At 39.3% G+C, this 20797-nt stretch overlaps 1 protein-coding gene across 3 annotated transcripts in view; it reads right to left on the bottom strand.

Moving 5' to 3' along the window:
* LOC311532528 (S-adenosyl-L-methionine-dependent tRNA 4-demethylwyosine synthase TYW1-like) overlaps positions 1-20797 on the bottom strand; it is a 119484-nt gene that overhangs the window by 4517 nt on the left and 94170 nt on the right. For all 3 annotated transcript variants that reach the window (XM_084651056.1, XM_084651054.1, XM_084651055.1), the window contains exon 16: positions 12160-12327. In XM_084651056.1, the coding sequence (XP_084507182.1) occupies positions 12160-12327 (168 nt within the window). The remainder of the gene's footprint in view (positions 1-12159; positions 12328-20797) is intronic.

Genomic DNA, 20797 nt, shown 5'->3' with positions numbered 1-20797 from the left:
CTTCTTCACAGTGCACAGCAGCTGCTACAGATACAGAACTCCACTGCTGTCCAATTTAGTTGGGGAAAGTGGTCTCTTACAGAGATGAGACTTTAAAATGAGCTTTGGAGAAAAATTAGCTTTTTTTTTTAAATAACTACTTACTTTTCTCAGACCACAATAGTGTTCTATTTCATTGCTCTAACTGTCCAACTAAGACTACACTCATCTTTGTCAAAGCATACTAGAATAATTGGGGGATCTAAAATGGTATGTCCAGCACTAGTGTCCAATGGGCTATTTTTGTAACAAGGGGGCAGAATTCTTAAAAGTTATGCAACGTGAGCTGTCAGATTCCTGAAGAAAATGTTAACCCGCACAATCTCCTTAAGAAAATCAGAAGATATTCATGACCGAATGCAATTATGCAAAGTGTCAATCTGCTTTATCTGATATGCAGGCTCTGAAAGGTCTATTTGAGCATTTTTTACATACAAATGGCACTGGGAACCATGGGATCAAATGCAATTACTCAATAGGATCATATATATGCAAAAGAAACCAAGTGAGAACCTAAAACCAAGCCCTTATTGAAGCCCAAATAAACTGGGGTCAAACAACAAAAACTTGATAGTGCAACAAAGGGAGTGTGCAATAAACAAATAAGACCTGAATTATAGCAGGGAAACCAGTGTAGAATTCCAAATGCAACAATAATGCTTGCAGATCCATGCATGAAAAGTATGTAAAGTGCTTAAAAAGGCACGTAAGAATAAGGAGTCATTTTTAATTGGGCAACCCAAGGCACAGTGAAAGGAAGCAACTTACCCAGTCAAGGTCAATGTGAGTTGGGGGAGTTCCCACCCAGCTCCAAGCAAAAGACAGGCACTCATCATAATATCAAAAATTCACCCTTTCCGGGTTTTATTACACAAAGGAAATTCCAAAACAACATCCCAGGAAACCCAGGCTAAATCTTTTCCCAAGGACACCTTCCCTTCCGGACCCATACCAAATGTCATCATTCCCACTCTGAACTAGAGCTAGACAGCCCAAAAAGTCTAGTCAAAGATGCAGGCCGTTCTAGTTACTTATAGTTTTTGTGATGAACGCTCAACTCTTGTGGTGTCTAAATTAGATTTTAAGCAATTCAGCTACATCATCTCATGTGGATGTATACCATGTGGCACAATGGGGCCCTTAATCCCGATTGGGGTCCTTTACAGGCTTTCATAATCATCATCATCATCCAACTCCCTTAGCAACAATCAAGCTAAGATTCTATGGTATTTTGTTACAAAAACAGAAGAAATATTTAATATTTTTAATGCTGTGGTGCAATGGCAACAACACATGGATATGAAAAAGTCATCTTTAAGCACAGTGGAACATGGATTGACTTTCCTCCAAGGCAATAAAAATCAAATAAACTTTGCGGGGAGCGGGACAATGACTTCTTCAGTTGTCCACACAGATTTACTGATTGGAGTTCAACAATTTTATGAACATTCTCCAGCTAGCAAAAGATTTAAGACTTTCTATAGTATTTCAAAGTTCACACAAACAATGGAACGATAATGCTAAAAACTAGTGTTATTTCAAAGGCCAATACAGTTGGGATTTTTATTATATTTTTCACTACCTAGTTAGTCTGTTAAGGTAATAAATACAGGAACAAGGGACTACTTTTTTTTGTTAGATCAGTTAAAAAAACAAACAAACAACAACAAAAGCCACCACACAGGCTATGTGAGATTGTCTTTTCCAACCAGCTCTAAAATTAAGTCACTGAAGAGTGAAAACTCATCCCCTTTCTGGGGTTTGGCTTTATTAACAGTAAGGTCAGACATTCACCTCAGGCTTGACTGCTCTACTGGTTCCTATCTCAGGGATGCTTAGCCCACACCATAGATCTGATACAGGCATATTTACACCACCTTCATTACCATAGTGCCTGAGCACCTTCCAGTACTTACTCTAGGGAGCCACTCCCCTCCACCCTGCCTCAATGTGCACAAAAACCCACTTAATCTTTTCCCAGCAACATCTATGGGGGGCCCAATCCAAAGCCCACTGAAGTGAATGGGAGTCTTTCCATTGATGAACTCTGGATCATGCCTGAGGGAAGAGGTTGATGGGAAGTGTGTGTCATTTCAGGCCAATACTGACAGCACATCATGAGTTAATGTTGACTACTTTGTTTTTTATTTATCCCTAATGGAAGTGTATCTAACATTATTTCAAAGGGCATTATCTACTGGAATACCATTTCCACTTGAATTTCTTTATGCTGAAAATAGAGTAGCTTATTATGTAAAACTGAACATTCCTGAAGGAAAGAACAGATTAAAATGTGGAAAACAGTTAATTGCTGCAGTGCATAAGCAATTTTTAGTAACTAACATATAAAGAATTTATGTTTGAGATAATATAATTTGTAGTACAACATACTACATTCCATCAGACAGGCATAATTGCAGAGAAATAAAAGTCTCAACAGATTTATATGGAGGGATATAATACAGAAGAGAACCAAAGATTTTGACATGAAATGCTACAGTTGAAAAATGGAAGTCAGCCAAAAATCAATTAGTTTATCCTAATAAGGATGACACTATTATTCTCTTCTGAGGAACGTGCATTAAACTGAAGAATAAGGTGTCTCTTCATCCATTCACTTTGGTAGTTCTTTATATACTTATTCCCAGACAAAGAGAACGTACTCTAGGCAAAATAAGAAATTCAACCAGAGTGGTGCAGTGAAGCTTGTTGCCGTTACTATCCAGGTTTTACCCTTCTGGAGCTAATCCTGAGCTGGAAGGACATATCCTCTCATGGGAGAAGTGATAATTAGCTGCCCTGTCCACTTCATTCATTAGGGTCTTCTCCTTGCAGACTGTCAGGAAGGCTGAACTGAAAGGGCTATGAAACATGGAATTCTTTCCACTATTGACTGAATGGCAATAATCATGTTTCAGAGTAGCAGCCATGTTAGTTTGTATCCACAAAAAGAAAAGGAGTACTTGTGGCACTTTAGAGACTAACAAATTTATTTGAGCATAAGCTTTTGTGAGCTACAGCTCACTTCATTGGATGCAATCATGTTGTGTTTCATTTATGCCCCAAACTGAGGTCAAATGCAAGAGTTTAGCTACACAGCAATTCTTCTCACCACCACTATACAGGAAAAACAGGGCATTACTTTTTTCAATCAGTTATTCTTTAATAACCTCAAGGTTCATCATTTTACATGCAGAAGTTACCAAAAAATAATGGTTAAGCATAAATCATTTCTAGACTACATAAAAAAAATCACTCAGTGGAAAGAAAAAGGTGTGAATGCTTCAATGGCATTGCTTAGTGACACAAACTGCTCCAGGACTGTACTGTAGGAAATGATCCTGCATTGGCAGAATGATGGACTGGAGGATGTAATAGAGCTTTTCCATCTCTAACTTACAGAACTTTAAAATCTGGTTTCTGCAAGTGTTCAACCAACATTTTTCCAGTTTGCTAACAGCATCACATGTTAAAAGAGGGGTTTTCACCAGCAAATATTGAAGGGGAAGCTTTTTAAAGCTGACAGATGCAAGGTTTAATTCTGGTTACCATCTTCCTCCTCCTTCATCTCCCCATTTCAAAAAAACAAATGAAAATTTACTCTCTCACACCCAATTATCAGACATTCAAAAACTATTTATTAGGTTTCAACAGGAAGGACTCCAAGAGTGTTAAAACTCCAGCTTCTCAGCTGAGCATTCCAACTAGGGAACTCAGAACATAGGCTTGTTAAATTTTCCAACACACACACACACATATTGCTCTCCCCCTTGCTTTTCCAAACTGCTTCACACTCTTGTGAGCCAGTTAGGAACTAAACTTGACATGAACGATGCCTCAAAGCAACATTGTGTCTTTCTCCATTCCTGGAAGGCTCACAGAAACCAGAATTGTTAATAGAGGTTGCTTGCTTTTGCGTTTGGATCCCCCAGCCCCAGAGCAACTGGGGCTTGGGTGGGACTGGTCACACATATCCACTTGCAGAAAATCATTTTACATACTTTAGAAGTGTTCCATGTTGGGCTCGCAAACCTTAATATGTCCCTTTAACTCTATTGCACAGTACAGTCATTTGATGAAGTACTTGATCAAAAAAAGACCACCGCTTCCACATGCATTTTACTAAAATGTAAGACTTATCTTCAAAGCACAGGTTAGGGTTGCATCAGAACAACCCTCATGAGTCCCTATTTTCAGCAGCTTCCCTCAAATGATTTCTTACTGAGCTTAAACAATTCTTTTTCCATTAAACAAAAAACGTTCTTAGGAAGACGGCACAGATGTGCACACATAGCTTAGGATGCCTTTTTTTTAGTTGCAGAAACTCCTGCAACTTAAAAATGTGCTATCTTGTAAAGCCTGTAGGAACACTAGCACATCATATCAGATACTCTCATTGATGGCTTGTGGTCATCTAACATGATTGTTACCACACGAACACACACCAAAATGCTTTTCATTTTCAAAGTTGTCTCAATATATTTAGGTTTCAGAGTAGCAGACATGTTAGTCTGTATTCGCAAAAAGAAAAGGAGGACGTGTGGCACCTTAGAGACTAACACATTTATTTAGCATAAGCTTTCGTGAACTACAGCTTGCATCCGATGAAGTGAGCTGTAGCTCACTAAAGCTCATGCTCAAATAAATTGGTTAGTCTCTAAGGTGCCACAAGTCCTCCTTTTCAGTATATTTAGAGAGCCGATTTGTAAAAGCAACATGGCACTCTAACTTCCCAGAAAGAAGCACTAGATGTTACACCTGGGTCAAAATAAACCCGTATTTTGCCAACTAAGAGCAACACTCTTCTCCCAAAACACCAGCATAAAACAGATGTTTCCTTTTAGGCTAGTGTAAGTGCCACTCCATTAATTGCTCATTTGCTGGCACAGAAGGTAAGGGCTGTTGCCCATTTTCTCTCTCGCTCTCTCCCCTCCCCCCCATACATTTTCATGGAGACCAAGTGTATTAGCTCTGCAAGACTAGACAGCATTAAAATGGCTATTGACTATTGGTCTACCACAGTATATTATTCTCTGAAGCCATGGCACCAGGCTTACAAAGATTCTACATGTACCATATTTGTGCATGTAATATATTGATGTATGAAGTGTGATACGATACAATGATTGACAGAGCCAGAAGGGTACCAAAAAGTCACCTACTACAAGACAGGCCCGACAAAGAAAATAACAGAACGCCACTAGCCGTCACCTACAACCCCCACTAAAACCTCTCTAGTGCATCATCAAGGATCTACAACCTATCCTGAAGGGCGATCCCTCACTCTCACAGACCTTGGGAGACAGGCCAGTCCTTGCTTACAGATAGCCCCCCAACCTGAAGCAAATACTCACCAGCAACTACACACCACACAACAAAAACACCAACCCAGGAACCAAACTCTGCTACAAATTCCGGTGCCAACTCTGTCCACATATCTATTCAAGGGACACCATCATAAGACCTAACCATATCAGCCACACCATCAAGGGCTCATTCACCTGCACATCTACCAATGTGATATATGCCATCATGTGCCAGCAATGCCCCTCTGCCATGTACACTGGCCAAACCGGACAGTCTCTATGCAAAAGAATAAATGGACACAAATCTGACATCAGGAATCGTAACATTCAAAAACCAGTAGGAGAACACTTCAATCTCTCTGGTCACTCAACAACAGACCTAAAAGTGGCAATTCTTCAACAAAAAAAACCTTCAAAAACAGACTCCAACGTGAAGCTGCAGAACTGGAATTAATCTGAAAACTGGATACCATTAGATTAGGCCTGAATAGAGACTGGGATTGGTTGGGTCATTACAAAACCTAAACTTAACTTTCCCAATACTAATTTCTCCCTACTGTTACTCACACCTTCTTGTCAACTGTCTGTAATGGGCCACTCTCTTACCACTTCAAAAGTTATTTTTCCTCCCTTGGTATCCTGCTGTTAATTGATTTATCTTGTTAGACTGACCTCACATTTGGTGAAGCAACCCCCAATCCTTTCATGTATTTATACCTGCTCCTGTATTTTCACTCCATGCATCCGATGAAGTGGGTTCTAGCCCACAGAAGCTTATGCCCAAATAAATTTGTTAGTCTCTAAGGTGCCACAAGGACTCCTCAATGTATGGAACAGAGAGGTATGAATTGGCTACTGATTAATGCCTGGAAGCAGGAGTCAGAAGGTACTCAAATACCATGGTCATGCGGTACAGTGCAAAAACCTAGACCAACAAATATATCTGGTTCTAGTCATGGCTCTGCCACGAGCTTCAAGTTATTTCACCTTTGCATACCTCTGTTTTCCCATCTCTGAAATGGGAATATTGCTGCCACCTCCACTTTCCCTCCCTATGTTGCTTAACTCAAATGCTTAAGACATCCAAGTTCCTCAGACAGAAGGAGCTATCTAAGTGCAATGTAATATTATAGGAAGTTTCCTTTTTAAAAGTTATGACCACTATATTTACTTATCTAGGGCCCCTCAGTGCAGCAATTTATGCCATTTTCTTTGCACCATTTCAGCATAAACCACCTTTTGTTCTCATTAATGTGCGCCTTGAGGAAAATTCTTAAAATTAGGTTAGTTGGGAAAAAAATTAATCCATTTTCTCATGCAACCTTTCCAGCCTCAGTTCCTTAATTTAAGCTGATGACAGTGAGATATCTTAATAAAACAGCTTTTATACATTCACAAAGTAGCATTAAACAGATGAAACATAATGGCAGTGCACAGTATTACATTATGCAAATTTTCATAACAAGGCTATTCACACCACCTGCCAATAGAAATCTGTCTGAGTCAACGTGAATAATTCATTAAGTTATTGTGGACAGTTTCTTTACCTAACTATTTAAGGTTCTTAATATATGCTTTCTTGTATGGCAGGAGTAACTGGACTGGAGCTGATGTGAAACCAAAAGAAAGATGGCAGACAGCTGAATTCTATCAGGCTCATATCACCACTTCTAATTCAGAACTCAGCATTATTTTTAATTGCTAGCTATAACTTTAGGCTCCACGGGAAGCAACTAGGACTAGGAGATGAATCAAGTCATAAACATGTGACATGGAATGTTATAAAACTCTAACAGTGTATGGGACATCTAATTATGAGAATTTTACCACATACTATACCCTAGGGGTAAAACAAAAATCAGTATATCGGCACTGACCGCTGGGGAACAATGATACTGGTGCAGAACTATATCCTTCCAGAAATCTTAAAAACCACCATCCATGAACAATCACACTGAAGATTTCCATTTTCCCCCCAACAATCTCTCTGTCCATAAGTACCCTAGTCACATGATCAGTGATTTTTTTAAACCCTTTAACAGCATTATCACCAGTTTAGACAATCAGACCATCATCCAAATTTAGCACTGATAAAGTTTTATACATTCAATTTGTTATCGCACTTTCTAAAAGAGTAAAAGCCTTGTAAACTGTCTGTACCATCCTCGGTACAGTGGCATAATGCCATCCACACATGGGATCTCTCTTCTGTAACTTATTAGCTGCTATTTATTAAGTCTAATCTTATACAGATTATTCTACATAAAAGATGCATTATTGTAGATTTTTTTAATATATAATTCTTACCATCATTATGGAGCAGCCCATCTACCAATTAAGCCATAGATACACCCAGACAGTTTTAATTCTAATGGATGAAAAATGGATTACTTCAGAATAACCACAGTGCCCTTTTTAATAACTAAGGGATCAAGCACAGCAGAACCAACCTCATATTTTGAGAGCGACACTAAAGAAAATCACAGAAGCATCAAGTTACAATCCCATGCCTGCAATAATATTGCTGTCGAGAAGTTAGACTATTTCATGGACAGGTTAAGGAGTTACATGGGTCTCCCTGCCTGCTGTAAACACAGGGATGTTTTATATCTGGTTCAAATTTATGGCAGTGGAGGCTCAATTCTCCTCTCACCATGCAACTCTACTGTTGTCGGTACAGTTACGCTGACATCAAACTAGCATAAACACGAAGAGAATGCAGTCCAGATTTTGGATCCCAGGTTCTAGGAGGACAGAGAATACTTATACCCAAAAATTGACCTGCAAAATGTGGGACCGTTAGGGACAGGAAGGAAATAAAATGCTGTGGATCTTTCTGAGAGACAAGAATAATATCTTTTATTGGATCAGCTTCTCTTGATGAGAGAGACAAGCTTTGAAGCTTACACAGACCCATGTAGAACCCACCCGCCACCCTCTGGTGGGTCAGGACTCACCCTACTTGGACACACTGATTCTAAAGCACTGCAGCCCACAAAATCCAGTGCTGAAACCTGCAGACAATGTAGAACACAAGAGAGGGTTTGAGCTATAACCGTCACATCCAGAGCCAAACATTCCCAAAGTTTTGGGATCTCTGGATCCACCGTTTGGATTCAGATCCACCTTTACAAGGTCTGTCAATTCACAGATTTTAAGGCTAGAAGGGACCATTCAATTATCTTGACTGACTTCCTGTGTAACACAGGCCTTTGGATTTTACCTGTTTACCCCAAACTTTGATTTGTTTCTATCCTGTTTCGAACTGGGGACCTTCCACATGATAGGCACCTACACTACTGAAACCTCCTAAAGACTGATGAAGGTGGGATTCGAACCCACGCATGCACAACATAATACAGTAGTAGCCCAATGCCATGTCCAACTGGCCACCTCAAAATGCAGTCTCCTGGCAGGGAGAAAAAACCCAGGTGCCCCTTATGACAGGTGGGGATACTCATCACTACACCAACAAAGAAGAAGCTCACAAAATACTTAAATTCTTAAAAATAATCCTTCAGTGTTAAGGACTTGCCTTTAGCTGATCAAAAATGAACAGCAACAGAAGTAGAAAGCAAGAAAGGTACTACAAATACAAATAGCATTCATGAGAAACCCAGGAATGTAAAGCGACAGAGACAGCATTGATGGAAAACAAACCCATCACAAAAGCAAGGTAGGTTATTTAAAATCTGTATAATAGAATGTAATTGGCAAGCAAGGGTTTCAACACAATGGAATACATGGCAAACACCAGGGTAAAACAAATCAACAAAACAAAAAAAGAGAAGCAGACGTTTTTATTCCAGAAATTACTGCGATTGTAACTTTCATTCAAAAAGATATTTGCTGCGAGGCATCTGCAGAAGATTTTCTCCCTTATTAGTCACTCACTCTGATTGTCTCAAGGATACCATTTATTGTTACAACACAAGGAAAACCAGCTGCCTAAGTTCTCTCTCTGGAAAGGTTATTAGAATTAATTGTTAAATTAGAAAGTTGCCACTGTCTCAATATCTCCACCAATTAATTCAAAAGCACTGCAATAAATTAGATTTTTGTACTTGACTGTTCATAGGATTTGCCACAAAGCAAATGCAATTACTTGAGACTATAACAGCTATGCTGGGAAAATATAATCAGACGGGAGGGAGCCGGAATACTCTGGACACCTCGCAAGGGGAGGTGGAAGTCATCCGTTTAAGAAAAGACACAACTGGGAGGACACAGAAGAGACAAGTGGGACTGACACCTTCTGAAAGTGGCACACACTGGGCAATACAAGCAAGAAACAGATAGCTAAGGGGACTACTAATGTTGCTGCTACAGGGCTATCTACCTTCACTGAACACAATGGCACTTGCTAGCAATGGCTACTCTACACAGATAGTTTCAAGCCAACCTCAAAATAGTACAAGTATTAGCTTCTTCATCTACAGGTTAATACTGATCTATTAACCAAGTGTTTTTAATCACAGTGGCTAATGCAACACTGAAAGCCAGATTCAATTTCCACTGAAATAAACGGGAGTCTTTCAGCCAGCATCTATGGGAATTGCATTGGGCCTGAACGATAAAATTTTCAAATGTGCCCAAGTCCTATTTTCAAAAAGGATTTAGGCCCCTAAATCACATTCACTATCAATGAGTCAGCCACCCAAATGCCCAAGTCCTTTTGACAATGGGACTTAGGGTGAAATTTTCAAAAGTGCTTAAGTGATTATCCATATTTAAAGCAGTTGGTAGTCAATGCCCCTAATTTAAGACAAAACAGGTATTAAACAGCTCACTCTCTATGTGCCATTTTTAAATTTTCTTGAACATGCAGGCATTTCAATGAAGGGTTGGATTTTTTTTAATTTGAACTTAATAAAAACAGCTAGATCTTGCAAAACAGAATGAAGCAAATGAAGTTTCTTAATTATTTCTACTATCCTTTTTTCTCCACTCTTTCTTATTTTAAAAGGTTCCTTTTATGCAGCCTAATGGCTCCCATAGCTCTGGTTTTCCACAAGTAAAACATTGATGAGTTTTATTCTCTACTGGAGCTTAAAATCCAGAATTAAAAAGGAGTAGAAATAAATTTACTTTTTATTAGTTATTTTAGCTCCTGGGTATTGATTGCCTCCAACAGACTCCCTCTCCTCATGAATTTAGAAAGCAAAGTAGTTGTAGAATTCCTCACAGGTTAGTATCCATCTATTCTTGTTACTGTTAATAATGGTGTTACTTAGATTATGTATCAATGACCTAGGGGAAAATTGGTTTCCTTTCCTTAGGCCAGACTTTCACCTTGCTATGGAAGAGATTTTTCCATTGTGAATGCACTCTGGCACAGCTACCAGTTCCACCACATAAGATTTGAATTGAAAAATAAGGAAATATTATGAGGACATGGGCCAAGAAAGTAGCATGTCAGATTTTTTTAATCCTACTCCACACATACCCCCACTTGTTTTTTTAATGTGAATTTGGCACCTTTGAAAATTTCCTACTGGACATTTTCAGCCACTATAATTAGTTGCAAACACCAATTAAAAATAACTTCTGATTTTCTGCAAGTCGGTGTCTGCAAGGCACCGTACACGCAGGAGACAAGAGAACAGCCCCAAAAGGAGTTCACAATTTAAGTAAATGATCAGAGGTAACAGGTGAATACCACACAGACAGACACACACAGCATAATCTAATACCAAAATAAGAAGTAGTGATGTCATCAGCTGCCTAGCAAGTCCTTCGTTTTGCATTTTAAAATGTTTTCCTGTACAACAGAATGCCAAATAGTACAATATTTTCTGAACCCCACACGCTTAAAAATTAACCATCCTTTCAGCATTTCACATGCATTTCAAATGACTTTGATGGCATTTATAAGAAACATACATTATATATACACATACATATATGCGCCACTGAAACATGCTTTGCCTACAAAGTATTTCAGTGCCTGACAGAACTGCTGGGCTGGTGTTGCTGTTATGACAGCAGTAGTAGTTTCACAGTTGTTTATCTATCATTTATATGGATAGAGAGTGTATGAAATTATAACAGAGCTGCTTTATTGTTTGTCCTTTAAAATCAGTTTTCTAGAAATACAGTTGCGGAGACCTCTCAGATACTGCAAACCAGATACATCAAGCTGTTCTGAGGGGAAATTTTTCCATGCTTAACACCCACATATCAATTTGTCTTGTGTAGAAATTGTTTATCTCAAAGAAGAAACGCAGTCCCCAGTGCTCCTCCAACTTGGGAGTAAAAGGAATAAAGATGTCTACCGCTTTGACAGGAATTCTAATGATTAAAAATATATATATATATATATATATAACCCGAACCCCTCTAAGCTCTGGTGCCCCTTCAATGTCTAATCTGCATGAGGACACTCATTGCTGAACAGCATTATTAAAGAAGCAATAGGGGCGGGAGACAGCAACAACCAACCCATCCCCATTTAGTTTATTCCTGCTGCCAAAAAATACAAAGCAAAGACAGCAAGAGAGAGACTTTCATTTTCTTTGAGAGCCAAATGACTGACTGATATTTTCAAGATCTTGCTTGTGTCATCAAGGACAGTACTGCAGGTTGTAACAGGGCAGTCACTGAACCCATAACAATCTCCAAAACTAATCCACAGAGCTCCATGGGATAACTGCATTAAGGGATTTTTAAAAAGCTAATCTTCCAAACCTAGAAAGAAAATCCTGCTGAAGTAAAGCAATTGCTTAGACTCAGCAGCTCACAGCTTTTTGGAAGTGAGGCGTCAAATCTTTCTATGCAGTGTCTGTTTTCACCCACTAGGAGAGAGACGCCTTACCTTTTTGTGAGCTATCAGGAGGCAGTTTGAGTGTTCATGTTCACACGCGATGTCATAGTCTGGAATCAGGTCAGCCAACTCCCGGACAAAATGCACCACCTCTTCGTGCCAGGGGACATTGGCCATGGTTAAGTTGCTGGCCAAGTTTTCACCGCAGTATGTCACTCCCTGTCGAAACATGTTGAAGTAATTACCAAATGTCTTTTTAAGATGACTACAAATTTAAGGCAGCATTTACACACGCACATGTACAATTCACACTTAGCTATACTCTGTGACCTCCTTTTTGACAATTTCACCCATATTATCAGCCAAGTGTGTGTTGGATGGGGAAGGACGGTCTTGCAGCAAGGACATAGGAATAAAGAGATATTCTCACCTCTGCGGAAGGCTCTCTCTCCACCATTTTTGGTAATCCACACCTCAATTTCCCCTTCTGTAAAATAGGGACTAATCCACCCCTTCCAACTCACACACTTTAATGCATTAGGATGTGAAAAAAAACAGCAGCAGCAACATAGCAAAAGTCAATAGGGCTTGTGCTCCTATGCCATTTAGGTGCTTTTGAAAACCACACCTTTAATGTTCATAGACAACTTTGAGATCTTCGGAAGGAAGGTACTATCACAGTATAAAGTATTACTGTATGTACAGCAGCCTAACAAAATGTAAAAAGTTACAAGAGAATAATTCCTTCCATCCCCTCACAAATGAACTCTCTGTCCCAGTGGTTTTTAAATTTTGCTCCCTAGAGCAGTAGTTCTCAACCAGGGGTACACGTATTAAATTTTGTTAGGTCCTCCAGGGGGTACATCAACTCATCTCGATATTTGCCTAGTTTTACAGCAGGCTACATAAAAAGCACGAGTGAAGTCAGTACAAACTAAAATTTCATACAGACAATGACTTGTTTATACTGCTCTATACTATACAATGAAATCTAAGTAAAATGTTTCAATTCCAAATGATTTATTTTATAATTATATGGCAAAAATGAGAAAGTAAGCACTTTTTCAGTAATAGCGTGCCGTGACACTTCTGTATTTTTAGGTCTGATTTTGTAAGCAGGTAGTTTTTAAGTGAGGTGAAATTTGGGGGTACACAAGACAAACCAGACTCCTGAAAGGAGTACAGTAGTCTGGAACGGTTGAGAGCCATTGCCCTAAAGAACTGGCTCTCATTTGAAGCTTCTAAATTTATTTAAGAGACAATTGAAAATACACCCACTAACTCGCTACTATTACTTTTCAGGATACACAATTGTAGTTGCCAGAAGTGTAAAGGAGATCATAAATAAGAAAAGGGGAGATAGGCCACACAGTTATGAATGGGATGTGCAGGAGACAATTATTATTAAAATGTGGTTCAGACTATGCAATTTTTGGAAACCAGAGCCTGCCTTCCACAGAAATCTCCACAACTGGAAGCCATCTTGTGGGGCTGCTGCAAATGGTGGACTTAGCTATAGGCCAGCACAGACTGCATTTCTGCTGCTACAGGTCAGCTAGTCCACTGATAGTAATGCGCTTTGTTCTACTTCCGCAACTGATTGCATCCCAAGATCTCATAACTCACTACTGGCCATTTTAATTTCCTGCCACTGCTATTCTAAAAGGATAAAACAGCCTGCATAAAACAGACAGTAGGGAATTACAGTAAAATACACACAATGCCAACAACAAACCCATTAGATATTGTTCTGGAGGGGTTGACGAAGGTAAGAAAACTGATGGCCCACCCAAACCTCAAGGATGCACACTCCCATTCTAATTTCAAAGGAAAGAAAAAAAAGTCATACTGCAGGCATGCAAATGTTTCCTAACCCTCTGTGCAAGTGCATGAAGTGTGAAATTACTCTGACTCTTTGGAAAGCTTTGAGATCAAATCTGCTCATTTGTAAGGGGGTCAAGGAGCAGTATAAAGCAGTAAAGTGCACATGGAGAGCCCTCAGAAGGCAGGTGCTATTTGTGAATGCACAACAATGAAAGATCTGAATTTTATATCAAAAGCCTCAACTCACTGGGTCCAGTTCTCACCTCACTTACCATGACTTAAATCACAAACAACTCGGTCGAAGCACAAGGAGCTCTATTTGGGAGGTGGAGCTGTGCTCTTACCCCCACTGTACAGATGGGGAACTGAAGCACAAAGAGACCAAATGGTTTCCACAAGGTTACATAGGAAGCCTGTGAGGAACCAGAAATGGAACTCTGGTATCCCATATCCCAGGCCAGCATCCCTAACCAGTGGCCCCTTCCTTCCTTCCTTCCATCCAACACCCCCTTCCTTCCTCGTGACAACCCTGGTTTCCTTTGCTTCACTTCAGAAAGACCTTCTTTCTGTTTCTCCCTCTGTCTCACTCCCACCTCCTGACTTCTATTTCTCAACAACCCTGAGAGAAAAAAAATCTGAACTGCTCAGTAATATGAACTCAAAAAAAAAAAAAAAAAAGTGACAAAGACTCCTGTTGTAACAACTCCTCTGGCTTAAAGAAAAGTATGCTTATTTTTTTTTTCCCATTACTGTACCTAGCTCTATTTTCATGACAGTGTAACTCGGACAAATATTGGCTCCAAGATGAAAGCAGGAACATAAGGCCTCTGCCAGATGACAGGTAGATTTTTAAACAAGGTAAAGAAGATCTCCTTGGCTTTTTCAGCCATGCAAAAAGAAACAAAAGATCCTAGTTTCAGAGGCTATTTTGTAGTTCTACAATTCAAAACCTGCAGCACTATCTACACTGAAATTTTGCAGGCTATTAGTTTATGTGCACCATTTGAATATTTGGGGGAAGCCACACATTTTTCATAAATTCAGGGTTCTGAACATGCCACTTCCCTCCCTTCTAAGACCCGGTCTACACTAGGAAATTAAGTCAGTATAACTACATCACTCAAGGGTGTGAAAAATCCAGACCCCCCTCAGTGATGCAGTTAAACTGACCAAAGCCCTGGTGTAGACAGCATTAGGTTGACAGGAGAATTTTTCCATCGACCCAGCTACCGTGTCTAGGGGAGGTCAAATACCTATACCAATGGGAGAATCCCTCCCTTCAATTCCCAGTGAAGGCAGTCGAATCAAGAATGCTCAGCATTGTTCAGGAGACATCTGGCACCTTACAGGACTGGGCTCTAAATGTACAAAGTGAATAGGGAAGAAAATCACATTGCCCAGCTCTACTTAAATATTAGAAAGGAAATAAGTGTTTGAATACCATGCATTTCTTATGGATGTTAATGTCAATAAGGATCAGCATGGAAACCATTACAAACTCCCCTTGCTAGTACACAAAATGAAGGATATGGCATAGGAGATGCATTAAATTGCTCTGTTGACCCACATGCCATCTACAGGTCTGATTTACTCACACAGCTTTTGGATACTTAAAAATCCACAAGGCCATCCCTGAAGTGTATTCACTCAAGCATCTACTGTGAATTCAGCCAATTACATCATGTTAAGGCTCCATGCCATCCCTTCACACCCCTTATGGCCAAGTGCATCTCTGTGATCAAATAAAACATCCCCAAACAAGTAGCAAAGATGATACAACGGCCAATGAGAGCGTGAGGGCAAGAGGTGCTCTTGCTTTTACCGGAGTTCCTCTACTCCGGTAAAAAGTTGGCCCCGTTGGCGCCACATTCCCACTGGCCATTTTATTATCTTTGCTTCATGATTGGGGATGTTTTATTTGGTCCCAAAATGCTATCAGATATGTGCCTTTAAAAACAGAGCACATGCAATTCTATGGAGGATTATGTTTTGAAACCTTTTTTCCATGGAAAGAAACTTCGGTTTCTTTTAATCAGTATTTGCATCTCCACCAAATGTTTATGGAGCCCTGATCCTTTCCAGCATTACATTCTGAAGACCCAATCCTGCAGGTGTTATTAATGTTTATTATAGAATCAGACATATAGGACCGGAAAGAACCTAAAAAGGTCATCTAGTCTAGTTCCCTGCACTCAAGGCAGGGAGGGTTAAGTAATAAGGAGACCATTCCCAACAGGTGTTTGTCTAACCTGTTCTTTCAAACCTCCAGCGATGTCATGTGCATTACTGTAGCACCTCTCAAGCACACTCAGAGACCAGGACCCCACTGGGCCAGGAGCAGAACAAACAGATCAAAAAGACAGTCACTGTCCCAAAGAGTTTAAAATTTAGGTACTGAAGTTGAATGTGCTCAGCACTAAAAAGAGGGCCAAGTCCTTACACTGCAAAGGCTTGAAATGGGGGCAAGTGATGAGCTGTAGCTCACAAAAGCTTATGCTCAAATAAATTGGTTAGTCTCTAAGGTGCCACAAGTACTCCTTTTCTTTTTGCAAATACAGACTAACATGGCTGTTACTCTGAAACCATACAAGCAGCAGAGACTCTTAGGCTAGTGGAAACGTCCTGAAGAAGAAATGGAATAGCATTAATTAGAAACTGCACACATTTTGGAAACAATTATTTTTCACATTTTTAATTTATGGTGGGCTGCCTCCGTTAATCTACCCAAGTGAAGGATATTAAAGCAGCATACTGTAGCTCAGTACCAGTGAGGTAACAGATGCACTGTGCAAGACAGAAGAGACGCAGAGGGAGTACTGAACAGAAAAGTACATTAATTTAACCCTGCACTGGAAGTTTGAAGAGATTTTAAACGTGCCTATATAAAAGCAACCAGATACCCAAATAATGTAATGTATATCTCAAAGGCTCAGCTGTATAGAAACAGCTTTGTAGAGCAATATTTTCCCCTCATTCATTATGCAGATTATGATTGGAGCAGCATGAAAAATGTATGATTACAGAGGGGAAAAACTCCTAGGAAGCTACAACATGACTCATTCCTTTAATAAACTTCAAAGATATCATTTACAAGCAAAGAGAATGCAGTGGCAAATGGAATTACCAAGTACTTGGATGGTTGATTAATTCTCTCTCTCTCACACACACACACACGAGTGAAAATCATCTTAGCAACACACTGTACAAAAGCACATCAGCTTTCAACTTCTTAAAACTTGAGCTAATTAACAGTGCCAACAATGTCTGTAAAACATAAATGGTTGATTAGAGCAGTCCTGTTATATTTTTCACCAATACCTGAAAATAGCAATTACTAAGAAGCAAACCATTAAAAAGGAAACAGTTCTATTATACACAATAGCTTATATATAAACTTCTCCGTAGTGGAAACATCAATGACACTCTTAATTAGTCTTTAATATGCATGTTTTCAGCATGCTAATTATACTAACAGCTTTCAGACAAATACCTTGAAATCCAAACCTCTTCAAAAGTGTCTTTCATGCTCAGGCCAATTTGTGGTTTTGGTTCTGCGCATGTAAATCCAGAGTAACTCCACTGAACTGGTGTAATGGAGCTGAATTTTCACCACTGATTTTATACAATGTCTTGTGCTAGGTTGGCTGTAATTACAGTGAATGAGAAACACAAAAAGGAGTGCTGTCTGGTGCTTGCTCAGTCACCAGAGAGTTTCTTCTACTGAGATTTGGATCCTTTCCAAGGACCTGAACAATCATGAATCATTCTAATCCAAATGACTGTGGAGGGAGATTACCTGTGAACTAAAAATGAGAGAGTATTGCTTCTTTTCTAAAATAAACTGCAGGCCTTCCAATTTAATTATTATGAACAAGAGAACTCTCTTATCTTCTAAACTGCTGATTATAAGTTCATTAAACAGAGTACTGTGTGAAATGACAAAAGAATAAAGTGCTGCCATCAAAATGTGGCTGACCTACTATTAGAGAGACTGGATTACTGCTCAGAAATTGGGGCAATCTTGACCCAAGGCAAATATAACTACCTTAAACTGCCCGTTGATGGATCAAATACTCTGCAATAAAAATGCAGATTATTTGGATTTTAATATTGTCTAAAGCTATAATACACAGCTACTCCTCCCTGAAATGTGTTTTTTTATATCCATGCTCAAGTGGATTGACTAAAGGACATCAGTTTATTTGCATCAATTATATCTGCCAACCCAATAATTCAACTGTTTAGTCATGAATATAAAGACTACTTCCATGAATGTTGGTTGTACTCTAACATTTAGAAATGGACTGTATAGATATTTAAAGAAAAAAAGCAATATTAAGTTTTAAAGGACATCATGTTCCAAATCTAGCTGGTTTCTTGTTTGTTTAAACACCTGCCCATAGAGCACTTGATTAGCTGTCAGGACAACTGATCCCCAGCTAAGATACTGATTTGCTGTGTAACCTAATGCTAATCACCCTCTTTATGACTCAGTTTCCGCATCAGTAAAATAGGGATAATGATACTTATCCACCTTTACAAAGCATTCAGATCCACAGATGGAAAGCATTATATAAGTGTTATTATTTACTCCATTGGCATTAAGTGGTGACAGTGTTTAAAAATCATGGTCCAGATTTGGCTACCACCTTACGTTAGTTGTGCCATAATAATACTTTTAATGATAACAAATACTTTCAGATAGCTACATCAGTTTTCATGGTTTATATCTGCTATTTACTTTATACATTACTCTTGGCTTAGACAATGAAAATAGACGAGTCTTTCAGATTGGTTTCTGGTTATTTTCACACATTGATACAACAACACAACAATGCCGCAATGTTTGGGCTGCAAAAAGAATGTGGGGAACAATTAAATCAAAACAAAAAAGTAACCTGCTTTAATTGTTTTCTCTCTCACATCATGAAAACATGTGTAATGATGCTAAATTTTGTTAAATGACTAAATTTTCAGCCCAAAATACCTGACAGGGTGTGTCTAGAATCCGAAACGTTTAAAAAAAAAAAAATACAACCTCCTGCTAAAATGTTCACACGTCCTGAACTTGAAGTAACTGATTTGACTTCAGTGGGATGTCTGATACAATTCGAGTTAAGCACATATCTATGCAATTTGCCACTCCGGGGCCTTATCCTGAAAAAGGAATAGCAAAAAGTGCTGGCTGTATGTTTTTCCAATACAAAATTTTACTTAGCCTGGTATTCAAAGGGGCTGGGCCTTTAGTGGGAGCTCACCCTCTCTGAAAATCACACCATGCAGCGTGCAGCTTTGGCATTTCCCTTTCTCTCTGTTGAGCTCTAACTCATTTAACCTAGAGTTCTGTAGATAACGGCAAAGGTCAGCGTTTCTCAAGCATGAAAATTATACATCAGTTGTTTTTGTTTTATAGCACTCGCTAGGACACGTGACTTAACTTCATCTTCTTTCCATCTAATTGCAGAATGGAACGCTACCCAGGCTCTGAATAGCTTTTTGACAGGTGAAGGCAATCAGCTCCCGCTTCTTGCAAGTAAAAGCTCATTAAAGAAGAGTTAATTTTCCTCTGTTTTAAACACTTACATAATCTTTAACATTTAATATGATACGGGTAAGCAGAACGGGGGAGATGCTTCTGTGTGGCTCTACCCAGCCAGCCTATTAACTGGTCATTTTAATTTGATAGCAAAGCCTCTGATAGCAGTTCCAGAAAGCCCTTCCTCCTTCTGACTGACACTGGATCCACCATCCCTTATACACTAGCCCAGAATCTCTGAAGTGCTGAGCGGTGTAGCTAGACAAATGCAGCAGCAGTGGTCAGAAGACTGAATGGACAAAGGCTTTTGGAAATTATACTGGGCCTGAATCTCATTTATACTTAAGGCCCCTTTACCCTTCCAGAGCTCTTCCTTGAAGTAGCAGCATGGTGTAAAATAGCCTTTGGGTAACTGGGAATCTGGCCCAATATTTTATTTTAAGTGAAAGAAATTGGTTAAATACAAAGATGACAAAGGAAGTGGACAGATTATGGGCCCGATCCTAGAGGCTTTCCTCATTACATGAGCCTACCAAAATCAAGTGTTCTCAGGGCTGCACAATTGGGCCTTTCTTTAGTAGCGCCAGCCTGCTCTCCAGGCGAACTGTTCCTGGGTAAGTTAGTGTCTGTTTATCAATTATGTACAAAGGGCCACGCACACACAATTGCCAGGTTTACTTCACTGACTGGTGAGGGTCTGCAAAATCAGGGTCAGAGCTGCAAGAGGGTATGTACACATGAACGCTCACACACACATTGTCTGAAAGCTACTGTCAGTTTGCAGAGAGAGGTTTGAAGTAAGTGCACACAAGGGCACAGATACAATGAACAATGTTAGTGTAACAGATTTGCTGTGTAAACCAAGCCATTTAAAGGTGTATTTGTTTTCTGGGTGCTTATCTGGCTTTCATCCCCGTAGCACCACCAGAGCTTTTGTAAATAAGTTAATCTTCTGCATATGCACTTTGTTTTCCATATCTTTGGTATTAATTATTAAGGATCCAAACACTGAATCTTTTATTAAATTTCACACATGTTTCTCTAATAAGTTGTTGAGCCCAATGTAGGGGTAACCCCTGCTGAAATTTAATGGCCTATGCATACAGAACATCTGACTACATGATCTAATGCTCCCTTCTGGCTCTAAATGCTATGAATCTATGAATGCGCTTGATTTGAAAAAAAATGCAAGATACTGCGTGTTTATTAATATAAACTGGTGGCTTTCTAGGTAAAAATCTGATAAGGTAATAAGTCAGATCTCTTAATTTTGATCTCCATAAACCTCATTCTCCTGACCCAGAGGTGTTACACAAGGGTAACCACTGC

The sequence above is a fragment of the Lepidochelys olivacea genome (assembly GCF_965140295.1).
Source record: "Lepidochelys olivacea isolate rLepOli2 genome assembly, chromosome: 17".
In the NCBI taxonomy this organism is placed as follows: Eukaryota; Metazoa; Chordata; order Testudines; family Cheloniidae; genus Lepidochelys; species Lepidochelys olivacea.
The sequence above is the reverse complement of the archived record's forward strand: the minus strand, read 5'-3'. Positions and strand labels throughout refer to the sequence as shown.